The sequence below is a fragment of the Molossus molossus genome, unplaced genomic scaffold (genome assembly GCF_014108415.1).
Source record: "Molossus molossus isolate mMolMol1 unplaced genomic scaffold, mMolMol1.p scaffold_m16_p_2, whole genome shotgun sequence".
NCBI classification, from domain to species: Eukaryota; Metazoa; Chordata; class Mammalia; order Chiroptera; family Molossidae; genus Molossus; species Molossus molossus.
The window spans coordinates 70,753,023-70,769,230 of NW_023425355.1; the positions used below are offsets into that span (position 1 = coordinate 70,753,023).

The 16,208-nt window shown below is 43.9% G+C and overlaps 1 protein-coding gene across 1 annotated transcript; it reads right to left on the reverse strand.

Moving 5' to 3' along the window:
- Nucleotides 1-6,538: 6,538 nt before the first annotated feature.
- Nucleotides 6,539-15,001, reverse strand: LOC118635343 (zinc finger protein 449-like). Its single transcript, XM_036270077.1, is given in 4 exon segments — nucleotides 6,539-7,466; nucleotides 7,674-7,785; nucleotides 12,398-12,590; nucleotides 14,645-15,001. Coding segments are annotated over 4 exon segments (1,590 nt in total).
- Nucleotides 15,002-16,208: the final 1,207 nt, after the last annotated feature.

Consider the following 16,208-nt stretch of genomic DNA (forward strand, 5'->3'; position numbering starts at 1 on the left):
CTTATCCTTTGAGATGACATGGAGGGACCTGGAGAGTATTATGCTAAGCGAAACAAGCCAAGCGGAGAAAGACAAATGTCACATCATCTCACTTATTTGTGGAATATAATGAACTAAACAAACTGATGAACGAAATTGACCCAGAGACATAGAGGTGGGTATACGGACTGACAAACCTCAGAAGAGGGGGTGTTGGGGGGGAAGCGATAAACCACAGAACTTATATGCATGTATGCATAACCAATGGACATAGACAACAAAGCTGGGGATGGGACGGGGGGATGGGGAGGAGGGTGTCATTGGGGGAAAAGGGAGAAACATCTGTAACAACAACAAAAAAAATTAATACAAATAATTTAAAAAAATAAAATAAATGAAAAAAATCAAGTGAGTGTAGATTATTCTTTCAATACTTTTCCTGTCGAGGTAGCAAAGACATAAGAATGAAGGGGAGATACATTAAGGGAGATTTATTTATCGAGTTATTTTTCTAGAAGATGGGAGATCAGGGTGTATGCTTTGCATGTTGACTCATTAGAGAGAGAAAAAGTGATTGATGTAGGAGGAAGAGAAACAATTCTGTAGGCGCAAAGTCCTCATGGAGGCTAGACGGAATGCTACCATGTGCCCAGTGGACGGGTCGGCCTTGGCTGAGGGCTTGGACATCCCTCTAGGATTTTAGGAGGGAAGGCAGAGAAAGCCAGGACAGGTGCCAGGAGGTTGACACAGGAGTTCCTGTCCAGTGGCCTTTATTTTCTCAGAGGAATAAGAGGCATGGCCTGCTTGTCTGTGTATCCTAATTTTCAATTAATGGATACACAAATCTGTGTGATTAAAATATTGACTGGTATAGTAATAATTTGGAGATATAGTCTCAGGTTATGGGAAAGTATGTGTGTATTACAGAAATACAGTGTGATTATTGGGCAGTATTGAGTGCCCGTGTCCAGTGTACTTTCGCTGGCCGTGTAATTTATCAAGTGTCCATATATGCCAGGCCCTGTGCTGGGGTTTGATGTTGAAGTGTAGAGAGCAAGATGGAGACTTCCATGTCAGTTGTTACAGCAGTGTGATGATCTTGATGTCAAGATGGGCCTTAGACTTCATCAGGAGTGTAACTGGCAGATACAAGTGTCCATATCTCGAGGGACCGGAAGGATAAAATCGGGTCCTGGCCTTCAAGTCTTGTCACCGCCTTTCATGTTGCCTACAGCCAGCTAGAGACTACCTCCTACTCATCTATGTAACATCTCTGTAACCCATCTGACGTAGTGTCTGGCACACAGCAGACCTCAATAGATGTGGCATACAGGAGATGCGGACTGCTTTGTCCTTAGTGATCAGACATGAGACATTTTACAGTAGCTTGTGCTCAGAATGGCAGCAACATTCCTTGGTTGCCTTAAGGTTATTTGAAGATATGATTACCCATGACGAATGAAACTTTTAAAAATTGCGCATTGAGAATGAAAAATTTCAAAAAGGCAATGTAGTTTTGTTTTGTTTTGTGTTTCAGGTAAAAATCTACCAGTGACATGCCCAGAACAGTGGCTTGAGAATGTAGAGACGATCCATATTTTTTCCTTGGGGTATAGTCTCAAAAATGTCCGCATTTCCTCATACATATCTGCGAAGCAGAAAAAAAACCTATTCAAAAGCAGATTGTTGTCCTTAAGTTTGTTGCAAAGACTGGGGAGCAGAACTTGATCAGAAAGGATGTGACGATATGTACAAAATTTAATTATCCCGTTTAGTGTGAGAATGTTCATGCAGTGTGTGCATTAACATCGATGGTTTTATTATGGGATAGTGCCCCACGTCCCACTGAGGATGTTGTGTATTACTCTTCTAATATTGGAAAATACTGAATGCTACAGCTACACATCTTGCCCAAACCAGTGGTTTGGTTTAGGGCTTATGGACCTATTTATTCAGTTCCAGGCTGGAAAAAATAAATAAATCTGTTCTCAGAAAGTGACAAAGTGTGCCATGGCTTGGAGTCAAGCTCTGCAGTTTGAATCACAGTTAGTTGTGTGACCCTGGGTAATTTTTTTAACTTCTCTGAGCCTCAGTTTCCTCATTTCTAAAGTGTAGGAAAAAGAACAGTTCTTACCTCATATGGTGGTTGTGAGGATGAGATGAGATGAAGTATGTCAAATACTTAGTAATAATTGAGACATAGTGCAAGTACTCAATAAGTAATAACAGTTGCTGTTAACAGTGTGGAACTTAGAAAAGGAAGTCAAGAAGCTCTCGTTGCCTTGCCAGGCAGTGGAGGGCCAACAGGCTGTTGTGAGTGAGCCTTTACAGAACTGCCACGCTTCTGCCCGAGTGGCATGCTGACCTCCTTCCTGGTGACATTTGGCTTACACAGCGTGAAAAAGAATACACAGATCAAAACCCACAAGTATTTCATCCCCCATTGTCAGTTATTTCCCTTTCAGTGTTAACACGTAGTCACTGTATAAGGCCTTCCCAGAAAGAAGAGACTGTTGCTTCTTGATATCCATTGCATGAACCCAAGAACCTGATCCTGGTTTCCTCAGAGTATATATAAAACAGAATCCCTGGATCTATCCGGCAAACATTGGCACAATGGTTATCTAACCATCCTACCACCCATAGTACACCCTCGGGTGCCAGTAGTCAACACCTCAGTCTTTGTTCTCTCCTTCTAAAACTGTGTTCATTTGTTCACTCTGGAAGTATTAATTGACCACCCTCCTTAAACCCAGTTTGGCATTTTATTTTATAGACTAATTGTGAGTTTGATAGCACTTTATTCGATTAAATGTGAGTCTTGGTCATTTTCTTTTCTGTTTTTTTTTTTTTTTTTTTTTAATTATTATACTGTGGTCAGAACACTGAACATGAGATCCATCCCCTTCAAAAAGATTAGGTGTACAGTGCAGTACTGTTAACTATAGGCACAATGTGTACAGCAGACCTCCAGAACTTGTGTGTCTTGCATAACTGAAACTCTAATCCCATTGAGTAGCACCACCCCATTTCCCGCTCCCTTAGTGACCACCATTCAACTCTGACTCTAAACAGCTTGACTATTTTAGATTCCTCATGTAAGTGGAAAGACGCAGCATTTGTCCTTTGGAGACTGGCCTATTTCACTTAGCATTAGGTCTTCAAGGTTCATCCATGTTGTTGTATTTGCAGAATTTCCTTGTGTTTTTAAGGCTGAATAATATTCCATCCCATGTACATGCCACGTTTTCTATAGCCATCCATCTGTTGATGGGCATTTAGGTGGTTTCCACATCTTGCCTCTTGAGAATCATGCTGCCATAAACATTGGGGTGCTAATATCTCCTAGAGATGCAGATTTCAATTCTTGTGGATACTTGGTGGGGAGAGGGGGATTACTGTTTCATGGGGCAGTGATTATTTTTTAAGTGTTTAAAGCTTGTCTTACTTTCTTTCTATTTTCCAGTTTTATTGAGAAATAACTGACATAATGTCACTGTCTCAGTCTAAGGTGTACTGCATGATGGTTTGATTTACATATATTGTGAAACGATTACCACAATAGATTCAGCTAACATCCATTCTCTCATAGAGATACAATAAAAAGAAAGAAGGAAGAGAAAAATGTTTTTCTTGTGATGAGAACTCTGAGGATTTACTCTCTTTACAACTTTCCTATATATCATACAGCAGTGTTAACTCTAGTCATCATGTTGTACATTACCTCCCTAGTACTTATTTATCTCACAGCTGGAAGTTTGTACCTTTTGGCCACCTTCCTCCAGTATTAACTTATGCATACATATTTGTTTGTTACTCTGCTTACCACCTTGATGTAGAATTTTCTGCTTAACTCTTTTAGTCTTCTGTTCCTAACCGGTGATTTCCCTGAAGACTGGGATTCGGCCATCCCCAGTCCCTATAATGTTATCTAGAACATAATAGGCCCCCAAAGATTATTAAAGGAATGAATCACCATGGGCGGGAGACAGTCTAGAAGAGAGCGAACGGGATGACAGGCTTGAAACTTCTATGAGTGTAAACGGGTGACCGTGGACCTATCGGCTAAGAAGGCCCTCATTCCCTTTCCCTGAGGTGTCCCTCCAGTCTCCCAATCGCAGATGCTCATCACATAGATCTGGCTGTCACTCCCCCCGCTCCTCACCTCCCCCCCCCCCATTTCCAGTCAGTCATCGGAGACTGTGGATTCAGCCTCTTAATACCTCTCCAATCTTTCCCTCCTGTTTCATCGGCACGGCACTGCCCTTACCTCATCCCACTTTCTCTCTCATCTGCAGCAGCCTCCTCACGGGTCTTCCCAACGTCCATCTTGCCTCCCCTAATTCCCATCCAGCAGCCAGAGTGAGCTTTCTAAAGCACACATCTCATCAGTACTTCTCAACTAGAGTCTATGTTTTCTTACTGACTGCGGGATGAGGTTCCAACTTTATCAGGTGGATTACTAGACCCTTCATTACCTGGCCTCTGCCTAGCACTTGAGCTTTCCCTCCAACCAGTCTGTGCTCCCCTCCTCAGGCCTTTGTATGAAACATCCCTTCACCTGGGACGCTGTTCATAATACGCTTGCTCGACTCCACGTGCAGGCTGGTGAAAGCATTCTCTTACCATCTCAATTTTTGCCAAGACCCAAAGGCCGAGGACAAAATCTCAAGTGGCAGGTGTCCTCCCATTCTAAACTTATCTTGAACCTTACCTCATACCATTTGTAAAAACAATCAACTCCCGGTGAAATGCGACCTCAAAGTGTAAGGTAAAATAATGCAACTTTAAAATGAAAATGTAGAAAATATGTTCATGATCTCGGGGTAGACAAAACAATTTCTTCACCAGGATTCAAACAGCACTAATAATAAAGGGGTGAGGGGATGCTAAGTGGAACTGTGCAATACCTGGGATATTCTCTTCAACAAGGGGCACCAATAAGTGAGTGAAACCGCAAGCCAAGGAGTGGGGAAAGATATTTGTCGTATATTTTGGCAGTATTTAGAGAAGGTGAATAGCTATAATCCGATGACACAACCAATCCTCTCCCAGGCTGTACCCTACAAATGGTACCCTTAGTCTCCACGGTCACACAGGACATAAGTCTTCCAGATATCCTAAATAAACTACAAAGGAGAAGTAGAATGAACCACATTTATTAAAAACTTTGCATCATAACCAAAAATTCACAGGAAGTTATCGACAATGTCCAACTCCTGGGGGCAGAAAGAAAATAAAATGAAAACTAATAACAAACAATTGCAAAATCACAAATACAACATTGCATGAGATTTGTGGCATGTGGCCAAAGCCAGACTTAAAGTTTGCGGCCTTCAGTGCTGTCATCATTTCAAAGAGCAAAGAAAGAAAATACAGTGTTTACTGGAAGTTCACTCTGGGTAGGGTCTCCACGCGTACATAATCCACTCACTCTTCCTAGGACGTGTGCGGTGAGTGCTGCTCTCTGCCCTTCACAGTACTTTATGCACTGGACATTTTCCCTTGCCCCTGTCTTTTGGAAGTGCTCCACATTTCAAAAATGGACCGTGTTCAAGGCTCAAATGATGCATAAACATAGCAGTGGGTGCACAGGAGATTCTGCCACGTGGTTTAAGTGGGAGTCAAGGTAAGTGCTCGTTGGCACCGTCAGGGAAGCGTCCGCACGTTGCTCCAACTACTAGTCAGTGGCAAGCAAACAGGAACAGCATATCCATTTCCACGTGACTAAAATATCGCACAGATACAGGTCACTTGGGCACATCCACGTCTATTGGAATACTGACCCTACATCTGAAAGCAATGCCGACATTTACATGCTCCTTACTCACGCCTATACCGTGGTTTAATTCCACAGAAAAGTTTTCTACGTGTATTACTGTAATTTTTCATTTATACTGAGTTGGTCTTAGTAAACGCGTGCATTCACCTGTCACCGCGAGTAATCAAATGCACATGGCTGGGAGGGGCGGGGCTTGGCGCACCTCAGAACATTGGCGGCCTGCATTAAAACTGCTGCAGAAAGTCACGCCACGCCACGTGACAACAGAGCCCTTTACCGGGCCAGTGATCACCTGCCAATCATTCGCCAAACACTGTGTACCAGCCCTGACCCTTGGATTTAAATACCTACACTAGAGTTGCTTTTTCCAACATATGGCCTATTCACTAAAATTTGTTAAAATAACAGCAACAAAAAAATACCCTGTTAATTTAACTATAAGCCAATCCTGGTTAAAAACATTTTAAAATCAACAGGGTGTTAATTTTCACATATGACGTACGGACTGGACACTGTGTCCGTTAAATCTGAAGTCCTTTAAATGGAGGTCTGCAAAATCGAGGGTTTACTGTACTCACCTCTATACCGTGGTTGGCTGGGAACAAAGGCATTTTCATCATAAAGATTAAGCAAGACCTGCCTAGACGGTGGCAAGAGTCAGTGAATACTCTAGAATTTATGTGCCTTGGAAGATGGGTTTTAAACACAGCAAAATACAAAGCTGTTCTTATGAATAAGCTCAAACAAAACTGTTCTTCCACGACAGCCTAGCACAGGTTAAAGCTTTAATAGACTAGTGTCACGTTGTGTAGGAACTGTTTCCTTCAACAAATTCTCAAGGAGCTCTTCTCTAAAGTGAGCTAGCTGCTTGGTGCATATTAAACAAAATGCTTTGTTAAGGAAGCTTGTAGAACAATGAGTGCACCTCTATGGCTTCTCCCCTGAATGGCTTCTTAAGTGAAAAACAAGGCTTGCTCTCTGTCTGTAGCTTTTCCCACAACACTCACACATAAATCGTCTCTCTGCAGTGTGTGCTGTGTGGTGTAAGTCAAGGTCTCTATGTCGTCTAAATCTTTTCCCACAACTCTGACACTTATGGGGTTTTCCATTTGTGTGGATTTTTAGGTGTTGTATAAATTGTTTCCTATTACAAAATCGCAACTTACAGGCAGGGCAAGTGGATACCTCTTGGCCAGAAGAGGTTTTCTGGTGCTCTGTGAGGTGTGACAGCTGAGTGAATCGCTTCTCACACACGCTGCACTTATAGGGTGCCTCCCTTGTGTGAACTCGAAGATGCCTTTGTAGGTTTGACTTACGAAGGAATCTTTTCCCACATTCAAGGCACTCATGAGGGAGCTTTCCCGAATGAATTTTCAGGTGCCCGTTAAGTACCTTCTTGGAAACAAAATCTTTCCCACACTGAATACATTGGTGTGGTTTCTTTGGGGCACTGTTTTGCTCATGGGCTCTGGGGTTGAGAGGGCCTTCCTGGTTGGATCTCTCAGCTCTCTCTCCTGGAGAGGGATTCTGATCGTGGACAGGCAATGCGAGGTCTCTGGGTAGCTGCTCTGCAGGATTTCCCAATTGATATTTTGGCTCTTCCGAGTCTTCTGGAAAGTTCAGATCAGGAAGTGCATTTCCGTCTAAAGAAACAGAAAATGGATACACGCTCTCCAGTTTTTTTTTCTGCTTTGACACATTTTCTCTCCCAACATCAAAATCAAGAGTGTGAATAGAAATTGCGGATGTCGCCATGTTCCAAGGGGACTGGAGACGTAGGGACAAGAAGAGTTATACTCAGTGGCTAGTGGGAAGGTAACAAACTTCCAAGTGCCATCCCAAACCTCTTTACCCTGGCAGTAAGGATGAGTTTTTCTTTAGTTTCCTCCCGACTCCCGAGCATTCCATGAACCCTCACTTACCTATCTTGAAGTCAAGGAATTGCAATAGTTGTTCCACGTCCTTGCAATCCTGTAGTTCCTTCACCCAGGGCTCTGCGAGTTCAGGTTTTGCTGGTGGGTATCCTGGCCATAGGAGAGATGAGAGGAAGGATAGTTTGTGTCAACACAGGTTTCTGCAGAGCCCAGGTCTCTTTCTTGGACACGTGGCCTCTCAATATCTGCCTACTACCTTCACCAGGAGCCCCTGACAAGTCCTTTGTGTTGTGCTCTTTGGTTTTTCAAGATAAGAACAAAACCTAAATGGCTGGCAGTGGGTGGAGCTGGGGGGGGGGGAGGGGAGGCGGCAGAGAGATCCTACTGTGCTCAGTTCAAAGCTATTCTCTTCCAATCTACGGAAGGGAAGGGAATCAATTCTGGTGTGATGTCAATGCACTGAATGAGTCCCACAACCGTGTTGAGAATGGAATTGTGTAGGTGAGGGCCAGAACATGAATTCAATCTTCCTAAAGCGCTGCCATATTAAAACTGAGAAACACTGTCTCATTGACTGCCAAGCGAAGAGAGAGAGAGGCCACAGTGGGGGTTAGGAATGGTTACTGGAATAATTTTAGTAGGAGATATTCAAATTAAAAATGACAATTGAAGTAGGTTGGCAATGGGTAAAACATAATCTGTATGTGTTTGCTTCAGCAGAAGTCTAGAAGCAGATTCTCTTGAAACTAACCAAAATAATCATCAAACAGTGTTTCTCACTGTCAATCTAAGGACAACCAGGAGACATTTCTACACTTCCTGCCCCCGCCTCCCCCCGCACCCCCCCCCCCCCCCCGTGTCTTACCACCCCCTTCCTCAGTGAGAGCCGCTGTGGCTCCATCCTCTTTCCACACGCCTACCACAGCTCTGGCCAAGTTTACTGGTCTGCAATAAAGTGTGGGTTGGAAATGGCTCATTTCAGATTGAAATACAGGGCAATGTTTAAATAGTAGAATGGGTAAACTGACATTAGCAAGTCAGTTGGGCTAATGTTAATGTGAAGGAACATTTGACTTGCAGAGCATTATATCAAAGCATAGGAAGTCGACTAACATACCTTATTTTCTATTTCCATAAAGAAAAGGCCATATATTTCAAGCAAAGAGAATTTAAAATACAACTCTTCATCTTGTTTATGCTTGTATCTCAAACGTAAGGTTGGGATGAGAGAGTACGAGCCCTAGCTCAAATATAACTGGATGTCACGGATCAAAGGAAAGCTGCCGCCAAGCGAAAGTGCGAGCAATCTGAAAAGTGGGGTCGCGGTGGGGGTGGGGGTGGGGGTGGACAGCAGCCCAGCCTTAGGGTGGCAGAAACCGGGAGGCCCACAATATCCCCATCAAGAGAGACGGGAAAACAAGTTCAGAATGGCAGGATGTGTTCACATGGTGGTTCCCACCCCGTACACAGAGCATGGACTTGATCCTCTTCAGGCTGTGGACTTCATCACAGGCCACCCTGAAACCAACCCAGACACCTGGCCCTCAGGTGAAAGGCAGCTAAAGATGAAGACTAGCCAAGGACTGAAGCAGCCCCGGAGGCAGAATCTAACACCCATGAGAACAAGGCCAGGAGTGTCATCACCAGGCAGCTGTGTCTCATGGACTTACCATCAGTCCAGCTGCCCCTTTCTGTGCAGCACCAAACCAAAGAGGACTGAGAACTGTCACCTTACTTCCTCGTCCCGGCACAGTACCCCATGGTGCCAGCTTTCAAAGAGGCTGTCCCAAACTTGAGCTCCTTGCTGGCTGTTTACCTCATGCACTTCTTCACTGTCTACCAACCTCACCCCCACCCACCTCCCTCCCGTGTAACGTTCCGATTTCTGTGGCTCAGGTGCACTCAGCCTCCACTGTCTGGACTCTCAAAGCCCTGCTCCTGCCACTATCACTGGTTTGCAATCCCCAACCTATGCTCACAGCCCATGTCAGCTAAGGCTGACCATCCTCCTTGCATCCAACCCTCTTCTGACCGCAGTTCCCATCCTCTAGTCATACATTCAATAATCACAGATGCGGAATGAACTGGACACTGATTCAAGAGGCTTTCGCAGATATCAGCCCTCCTTCTGTCTGCCAACACGGGGAAAACAGCCATGGCACTCCTGACAAGGGAAGCCTGTGAGCGAAGGCGAGCAGATACTAGCACTCGTACGCTGTGGTGGGAGGGTAAATTGGTACAGTAACTTTGGAGGACATTCAGCCATATCTATTAACGTTTCAGATGTATATGCCCCCTAACCAATCGTTCCTAACCTAGATATTTGTCCTGCTGACACATGCCCATGTAAAGATGCTCACTGTGTGTTTTATAGAGCTTGGCCGCAGGGTATTTTGGTCAACGTTGAGTGTCAGCCAGAAGCCAGGCCTCTGTGACTACTTCTGTTGGCAGGGCTCTTCTCTTTACCCTCAAACGCCACAGTAACCACCCCAGAGGTTGCGCTGGAAATGAGCCTAAGGGCGTGAACGAGCCCTCTTTGTACTGGGCCCTAGGCTTGTTCATTTCTTCACTCCCGGCTGGGGCTCGGGACTCAAAAGCCTGCAGGCGCCAAACTCAAATTCTCACACATCCAATCATTTAAAAATTAGCCCCCAGAAACAGATTTTTAGCCATTTAGAGCCGTCCTCCATTGCGTAGCTCAGAAAATATCACCCCACAGCTGCTAGCCACTGAAAAGATGGAGCCTTGTGGTTATATGACCCCCAAACTGCTGCTGCCCTTTGGAATTCTCTGACCTATAGACGCCCAGTGTGATACTGGGCTATGACATCACCAAGACAGGTAAGCCCCCTCTCTGAGCCCTTACTGCCTGGGGAGTTCCCTTGTCCTTCTCCCCTTCTGACCCCTGACTTCCCCCACAAGCACAGCACCTGACAGAGAGTTGCCCAACAAAGCTTGTGTGTGCTACTGCCACCTCCTGGTCATACCTCCTTCCTAGATCAACCCGCAGATCCCCTGGACCCTCTACAAGTGGTAAGGAGGATGAGACTTTGGTGACCAGGAGGTAGACATGGAGACCTCCCAGTCAGTAGGACAGAGCATATTATATCACTTTAAACGGTGATGAGAAAGGAGTGTTTTCCTCTCTTCCTAATGGATATATTTTACTTGTTACATCATTCCGTCTCTCCCTTGTTACATATACTGGACTTTTCTGTGCCTCAGAGACTAAAGCTTTCCAATCAAGAGAAATAGTGCTGCTCATTGTCATATTTGATCTTTGTACCTGTAACTGTTGCTAGGAGAAGAAAATTCACACACGAAATGGGAACTCATATGCAGAAAGAAGTATAACTCAACACCACTGGCTAGGTTCTGCCACTTGTTGCAGGCATACACACAGAAATACAGATTTTTAAAAACTTGTGAACAGATCAGAAATGCAGGTAAGGTAAAGACTGGAATATACACGGCAATAGTTTATACAGTTTGGCTTTGACCTTAATGGCTATACGTACGCCCTTTCGGGGTTTTCCTCCTGGTGCCCTCTATGGAAAAACAAGGCAGGCAGGGCACATGTCTTCTATATGCGCAGCACGTGCTGGAACAAGCTACAAAACTTGGTACCCGCGCAAATGGAAAAAATGCAGAAAGCGAGACAAATGCATGACCAAACAACCACACTGAGACGTTATGAGATGAATTCTATGCGGGTGGTGGCACTGCACAGGTAACAGGCGGTCCTGTTCTTAGGCCTGGAATGGACCAAGCCATCCTTTCCAAGGAGAGGGTGGAGTCTCACATGTACCCTTCCCCGCTGTCTGCCAGACACTCGAAGAGAGATGGCACTTGGAATGGAAATCAAAAGAGAGAGGGAAGAACCATAGGTAAGCACAAGAGCTACAATTTCTATTGGCTTCAAGAGCAAATGGGTCCAAGTGTCGAGGATATCCATTCTCATGCACTTAGACAGGAAAAACAAGAAACCCAGGCAAGGTGCCTGAACGTTGAATAGATTTTCGAATTCATATGTAACGATCTTTTCTAATATGATATCTCCCAGGGTCTGCCCAGAGAACCTTGTGCTGTCTGCCTCTATACAATCCTGGAAAGTCCTCGACCACCCTTGAGACTTCCATGAACTCCTGTGAGCGTTTCTTCCCCTGGACTTCCTCCCCCTGAACTAGCTCCTGTATTGACTGGAGCAGTGGTTCTCAAACGGTAGTATGTACAGCACTCCCTTGGAGATCTCTGTCAAAAATGCACGCCGGGTGATCCTGATACAGAGAATCTGCTTACCACGCTTGGGGAAACACTGGTCTAGGTTTTTATGGAGAAGACACGTATTCATTTTACTGTGGCAAGCGATTAAATCCTCTCAAGGGATCTGAATGTTAGTCAAGTGTCATGTTTGAATGTGGTTCTTACGGCATAAGGGAAACTGAGGCCCTTGGGACCCACACCACCACAGATTCTACCGCTAAAAATGTGCTGGGGAAATTCATCTTTATTCATATTACCCAAACTCCCATCAATTTCCTGTATAGCATTCTTGGTCAAGGCCTCCTTCCTGAGAAGGCTCATTAGCTTAAGGGGTTTAGAATCCTGTTCGAGCTAATAAAGTGCTTTGTGGCCAGCGATTCCCCAAGAGATGTTTCCTCCTTCCAACCAGTATTTGGTGTTTTTAACCAACCCCAACCCTACAGAGCTCCTGAGTTCTCGAAACAGAAATCAAGGAAAAGAAATAAAACCCTTGCCTTACCGGGGTCCAGAAAGGGCTGGTCTTCCCCCCTAGCACCGTGGCTCAGCTCCTGTGGGATCCATGCCTCTGCCACTGGGGCCTCGGGGACAGGTCCCATTGCTTGGAGTGGGAGTACCTCCAGCTGCATGTTTGGTGGTATGTCTGCCATTCCGACTGCTGCCAGGTCTTCCAAGAGCTTTTCCTGCCTGTCGATCTGGAGGAAATGCCAGAACCCATCACTCTAAAGTCTATGTAGACCAGCAGTGCCCAGTAGCAATATAATGCAAGCCACCCAAGTCATTCAAAATTTTCTGGTGGTCATATGAAACATAAAAGAAATAGGTAAAGTCAATCTTAATAATATGCATTACTTAACTCAATATATCATAATTTCATAATATAATCAGTATAAATAATTTCAATGAGATATTTCACCTAAGTCTTCTGAATGGGGTGTGCATTTTATACTTACAGCATATCCCAATTTAGACTAGCCACATTTCTAGCACTCAAGAGCCACCCTTGGCTGTTGCCTACCATACTGACAGTGCAGGACTAGACCAAATGAAGAAAAAAAGTCTCCTGTGGTAAGCCGAACAAGGAGACACAGAAAGGAAGGGAAACCATACACGCATTCCATCCCGGAGGCAGTGAACTTTGGAAGAGTTTCCTGTGCATGCAAGGCTAACTGCAGAGCGCCATCAACACCCAAGACTCCAGTGCCCCTAATGCCCGACTAGAAGTACTTTCGCCCTCCTCCGAAGATGCTGCCCTGTACTCAGTTATCGCATACCCCAAACAGGTTTTACTAGGTGGTTCTGAACAGAGGGCAGGGCCACTGCCCCCAGGAGGTGTTTTGGATATGAAGGCAGGTGGCGGCCATCTGAATTTAGCGGGCAGAGATGGAAGTATAGATTATGCATAGTGCAGAATTGCTCCAGGTCCCTACCAACTTTGGAGTGTCCCCCTCAAATACTCATGTAGGTAAAAACGACCTGTCAAGATCCTCACCTTGTCGGTCATATACTCTCAACATATTGTTGCATATGTTAGCATGACTTAAATTTTCTGGGAAAGCACTGCTTTGGGAATCAAAGTCATGGCGATGTAAAGTACAGCACAGGAAATATAGTCAATAATATTGTAGTAACTATGTATGGTGCCACACTTTGTAAATTATATAACTGTCTAACCACTGTGCAGTACTTCTGAAACTAATACAAAATAATATGGAATGTAAGATCTGACTTTCGGTGGTGGGCACGCAATGCAATATACAGATCATGTATCATAGAAATGTACACTTGAAATCTATATGACCCTATTGACCAGGGTCGCCCCAGTACATTTAATTTGAAAAGAAAAAAAAAAAAAAAAGAGAACGTATTTTTTTAAAGGAAGCCTCCGCTTCACCAAGCGTTGTTTGCCACTTTGGACGCTCACATGACCAGCAGCAACACTGCTCATAGTGTTCAAGCTGTATGAATCTGAATTTCTTGCCTGTCACTTTCTCAGTGAGTCTGTGCAGAGAGGCAAGCATCTGACAACTTCATGAGGTCTTCTGGTGAGCACAAGCCCAGACATGTAAACACTACAATATTTTTCAGTTTATACTAAACTACTTTCCTATTCCTTTATATTCCTCCTAGAGTCTACTTGACTAGACTTGGCCAACTTTGTTTGCAAAGAGTCATATAGTAAAAAATTTAGGCTTTGTGTGCCACATTCTGTCTGTCATTCTTCCCCTTCTTCCTATTTTCTTTCCTTCTTTCTCTCTCTCTTTCTCTCTCTCTTTCTCTCTCTCTTTCTTTCTTTCTTTCTTTCTTTCTTTCTTTCTTTCTTTCTTTCTTTCTTTCTTTCTTTCTTTCTTCCTTTCTTTCTTTTTTTATAAAAAATGCTTTAACAGGTCAAATCCTTTCTTAGCTTACGGGGTATACAAAACAGGCTGTAAGTGGATCTGATCTGCAGACCCTTGAGCATAACATGGATGTTTTCTCAAGAATGACTGCAGGTAGATTATGTTATCTGTGAATTTCATTTAAGCATATTTACTGGGACATCAGAAAATATTTGTTACAGAAGGGGGATTGGCCATGACGAGGTTGAAAACCACCGACCCCTGTGTTTTTGTCCAGCAGGAGAGACATGAAAAGGACTGTGGAGAAATCTTGGGCTGAAGAATGACACAGAGACAAATGTCTGATCCAATCCCACCTGCCTCTGATACCCTTTTGGTCTAGTCACCCAGATCCCAAACTCTTTTCTCACCTGTGCCTCTGGTGTCTTAAGTTTGATCTGTAAGTCTTCTTCTAACAGAGACACAATCATTTCTGTAGTCTCTTGGCATTGTTCTGTCACCCAGGTCTCTAGCTCCTGGGGCAGAATTGTTCGATACTGTTCCAGCACCAGAAGCTCCACCATTTGTTCCTTAGAATGCGTCTTTGGCTTCAGCCATTGACAGCAAAGCTCCCGGAGTTTGTTGAAAACATCACGAGGCCCTGCCGCTTCTTTGTACTGGAACTGCCGGAAGCGCTGACGGAAGAATTCGGAGTCATTATCATACTCTTGAAACACAGAGTCCAGGTTCAAGGAGGCCTGGATGGCAGAACCGAGGGCAGAAGCCATTGCCCCCTTCCAGCAGTGTACAATTTATCTGGTGTCTTAAGTCTCAGGTTCCAATTTGTTTCTTTGTGTAGTTCTTGGGGGTAGATACCTACAGCTGAGGAAAGGGCAAATGAGAAAGGAGAAACAGCAGTGGTTACCAGAGGGCGTCCTTATCTCCCTTAATTGCTTGCTTTTCGGCAAAGCCCTAAAGTAGCAGACTGTGGTCTTTTGAGTACTTTTTAGAATCTGATGAAAAAAATTAAAGGGATTTCTATAAGAAGAAGAAAGAAAGAAAAAGAGGATCATCGTCATAAAGAATAAAACGGCAATAAATGCGTACCTATCAATAATCACTTTCAAGGTAAATGGCTTCAGTGCTCTAATCAAAAGGCGTAGGGTAGCTAAGAAAACAAGGCCCATGTATATGCTGTCTATAAGAGGCACAACTCAGAAGGAAAGACACACAGAGACTGAAAGTGAAGGGTTGGGAAAAGATACTTCCTGCAGACGGAAATGAAAAAAAAAAGAAAGAAAAAGAAAACTGGGCAAACGATACTTATATCTGAAAATGTAGACTTTTAAACAAAGGCTATAATAAGAGACAAGGAAGGACACCACATAATGATAGAGGGATCAATCCAATAAGAGGTTTTAACCCTTGTCAACAAGGAAATGGCGGGTTTAGATGACACACTAGACCAACTGTAGTTAATTGATATTTTAATTGAGCATTTTACCCCAAAGCAGTAGAATATACATCCTTTCAAGTGCACATGGCACATTTTCTAGAACTGACCATATGTTAGGAAACACAACAAACCTCAATAAATTTACGAAGATTGAAATCACATCAAGCATCTTCTCTGACCACAGCGGTATGAAACTAGAAATCAATTACAAGAAAAAATCCTGAAAAACACATAAACAAATGGAGGTTTAATTACATGTTACTAAGCAATAAATGGATTGCCAATGAAGTCAAGGAAGAAATCAAAAGATACTTTGAGACAAATGAAATGTTTACACAGCAACCCAAAATCTATGGGACACGGGGAACGCAGTTCCAAGACGGAAATTCTTAGCTTTATTGGCCTACCTCACGAAACAAGAAAAACCTCAAACAATCTAACCTTACACCTAAAGGGACTAGAGAAACAACCACCACCAAAGCCCAGAGTGAGTAGAAGAAAGAAAATAATAACGATCAGAGCGGAAATACAGAAATTGA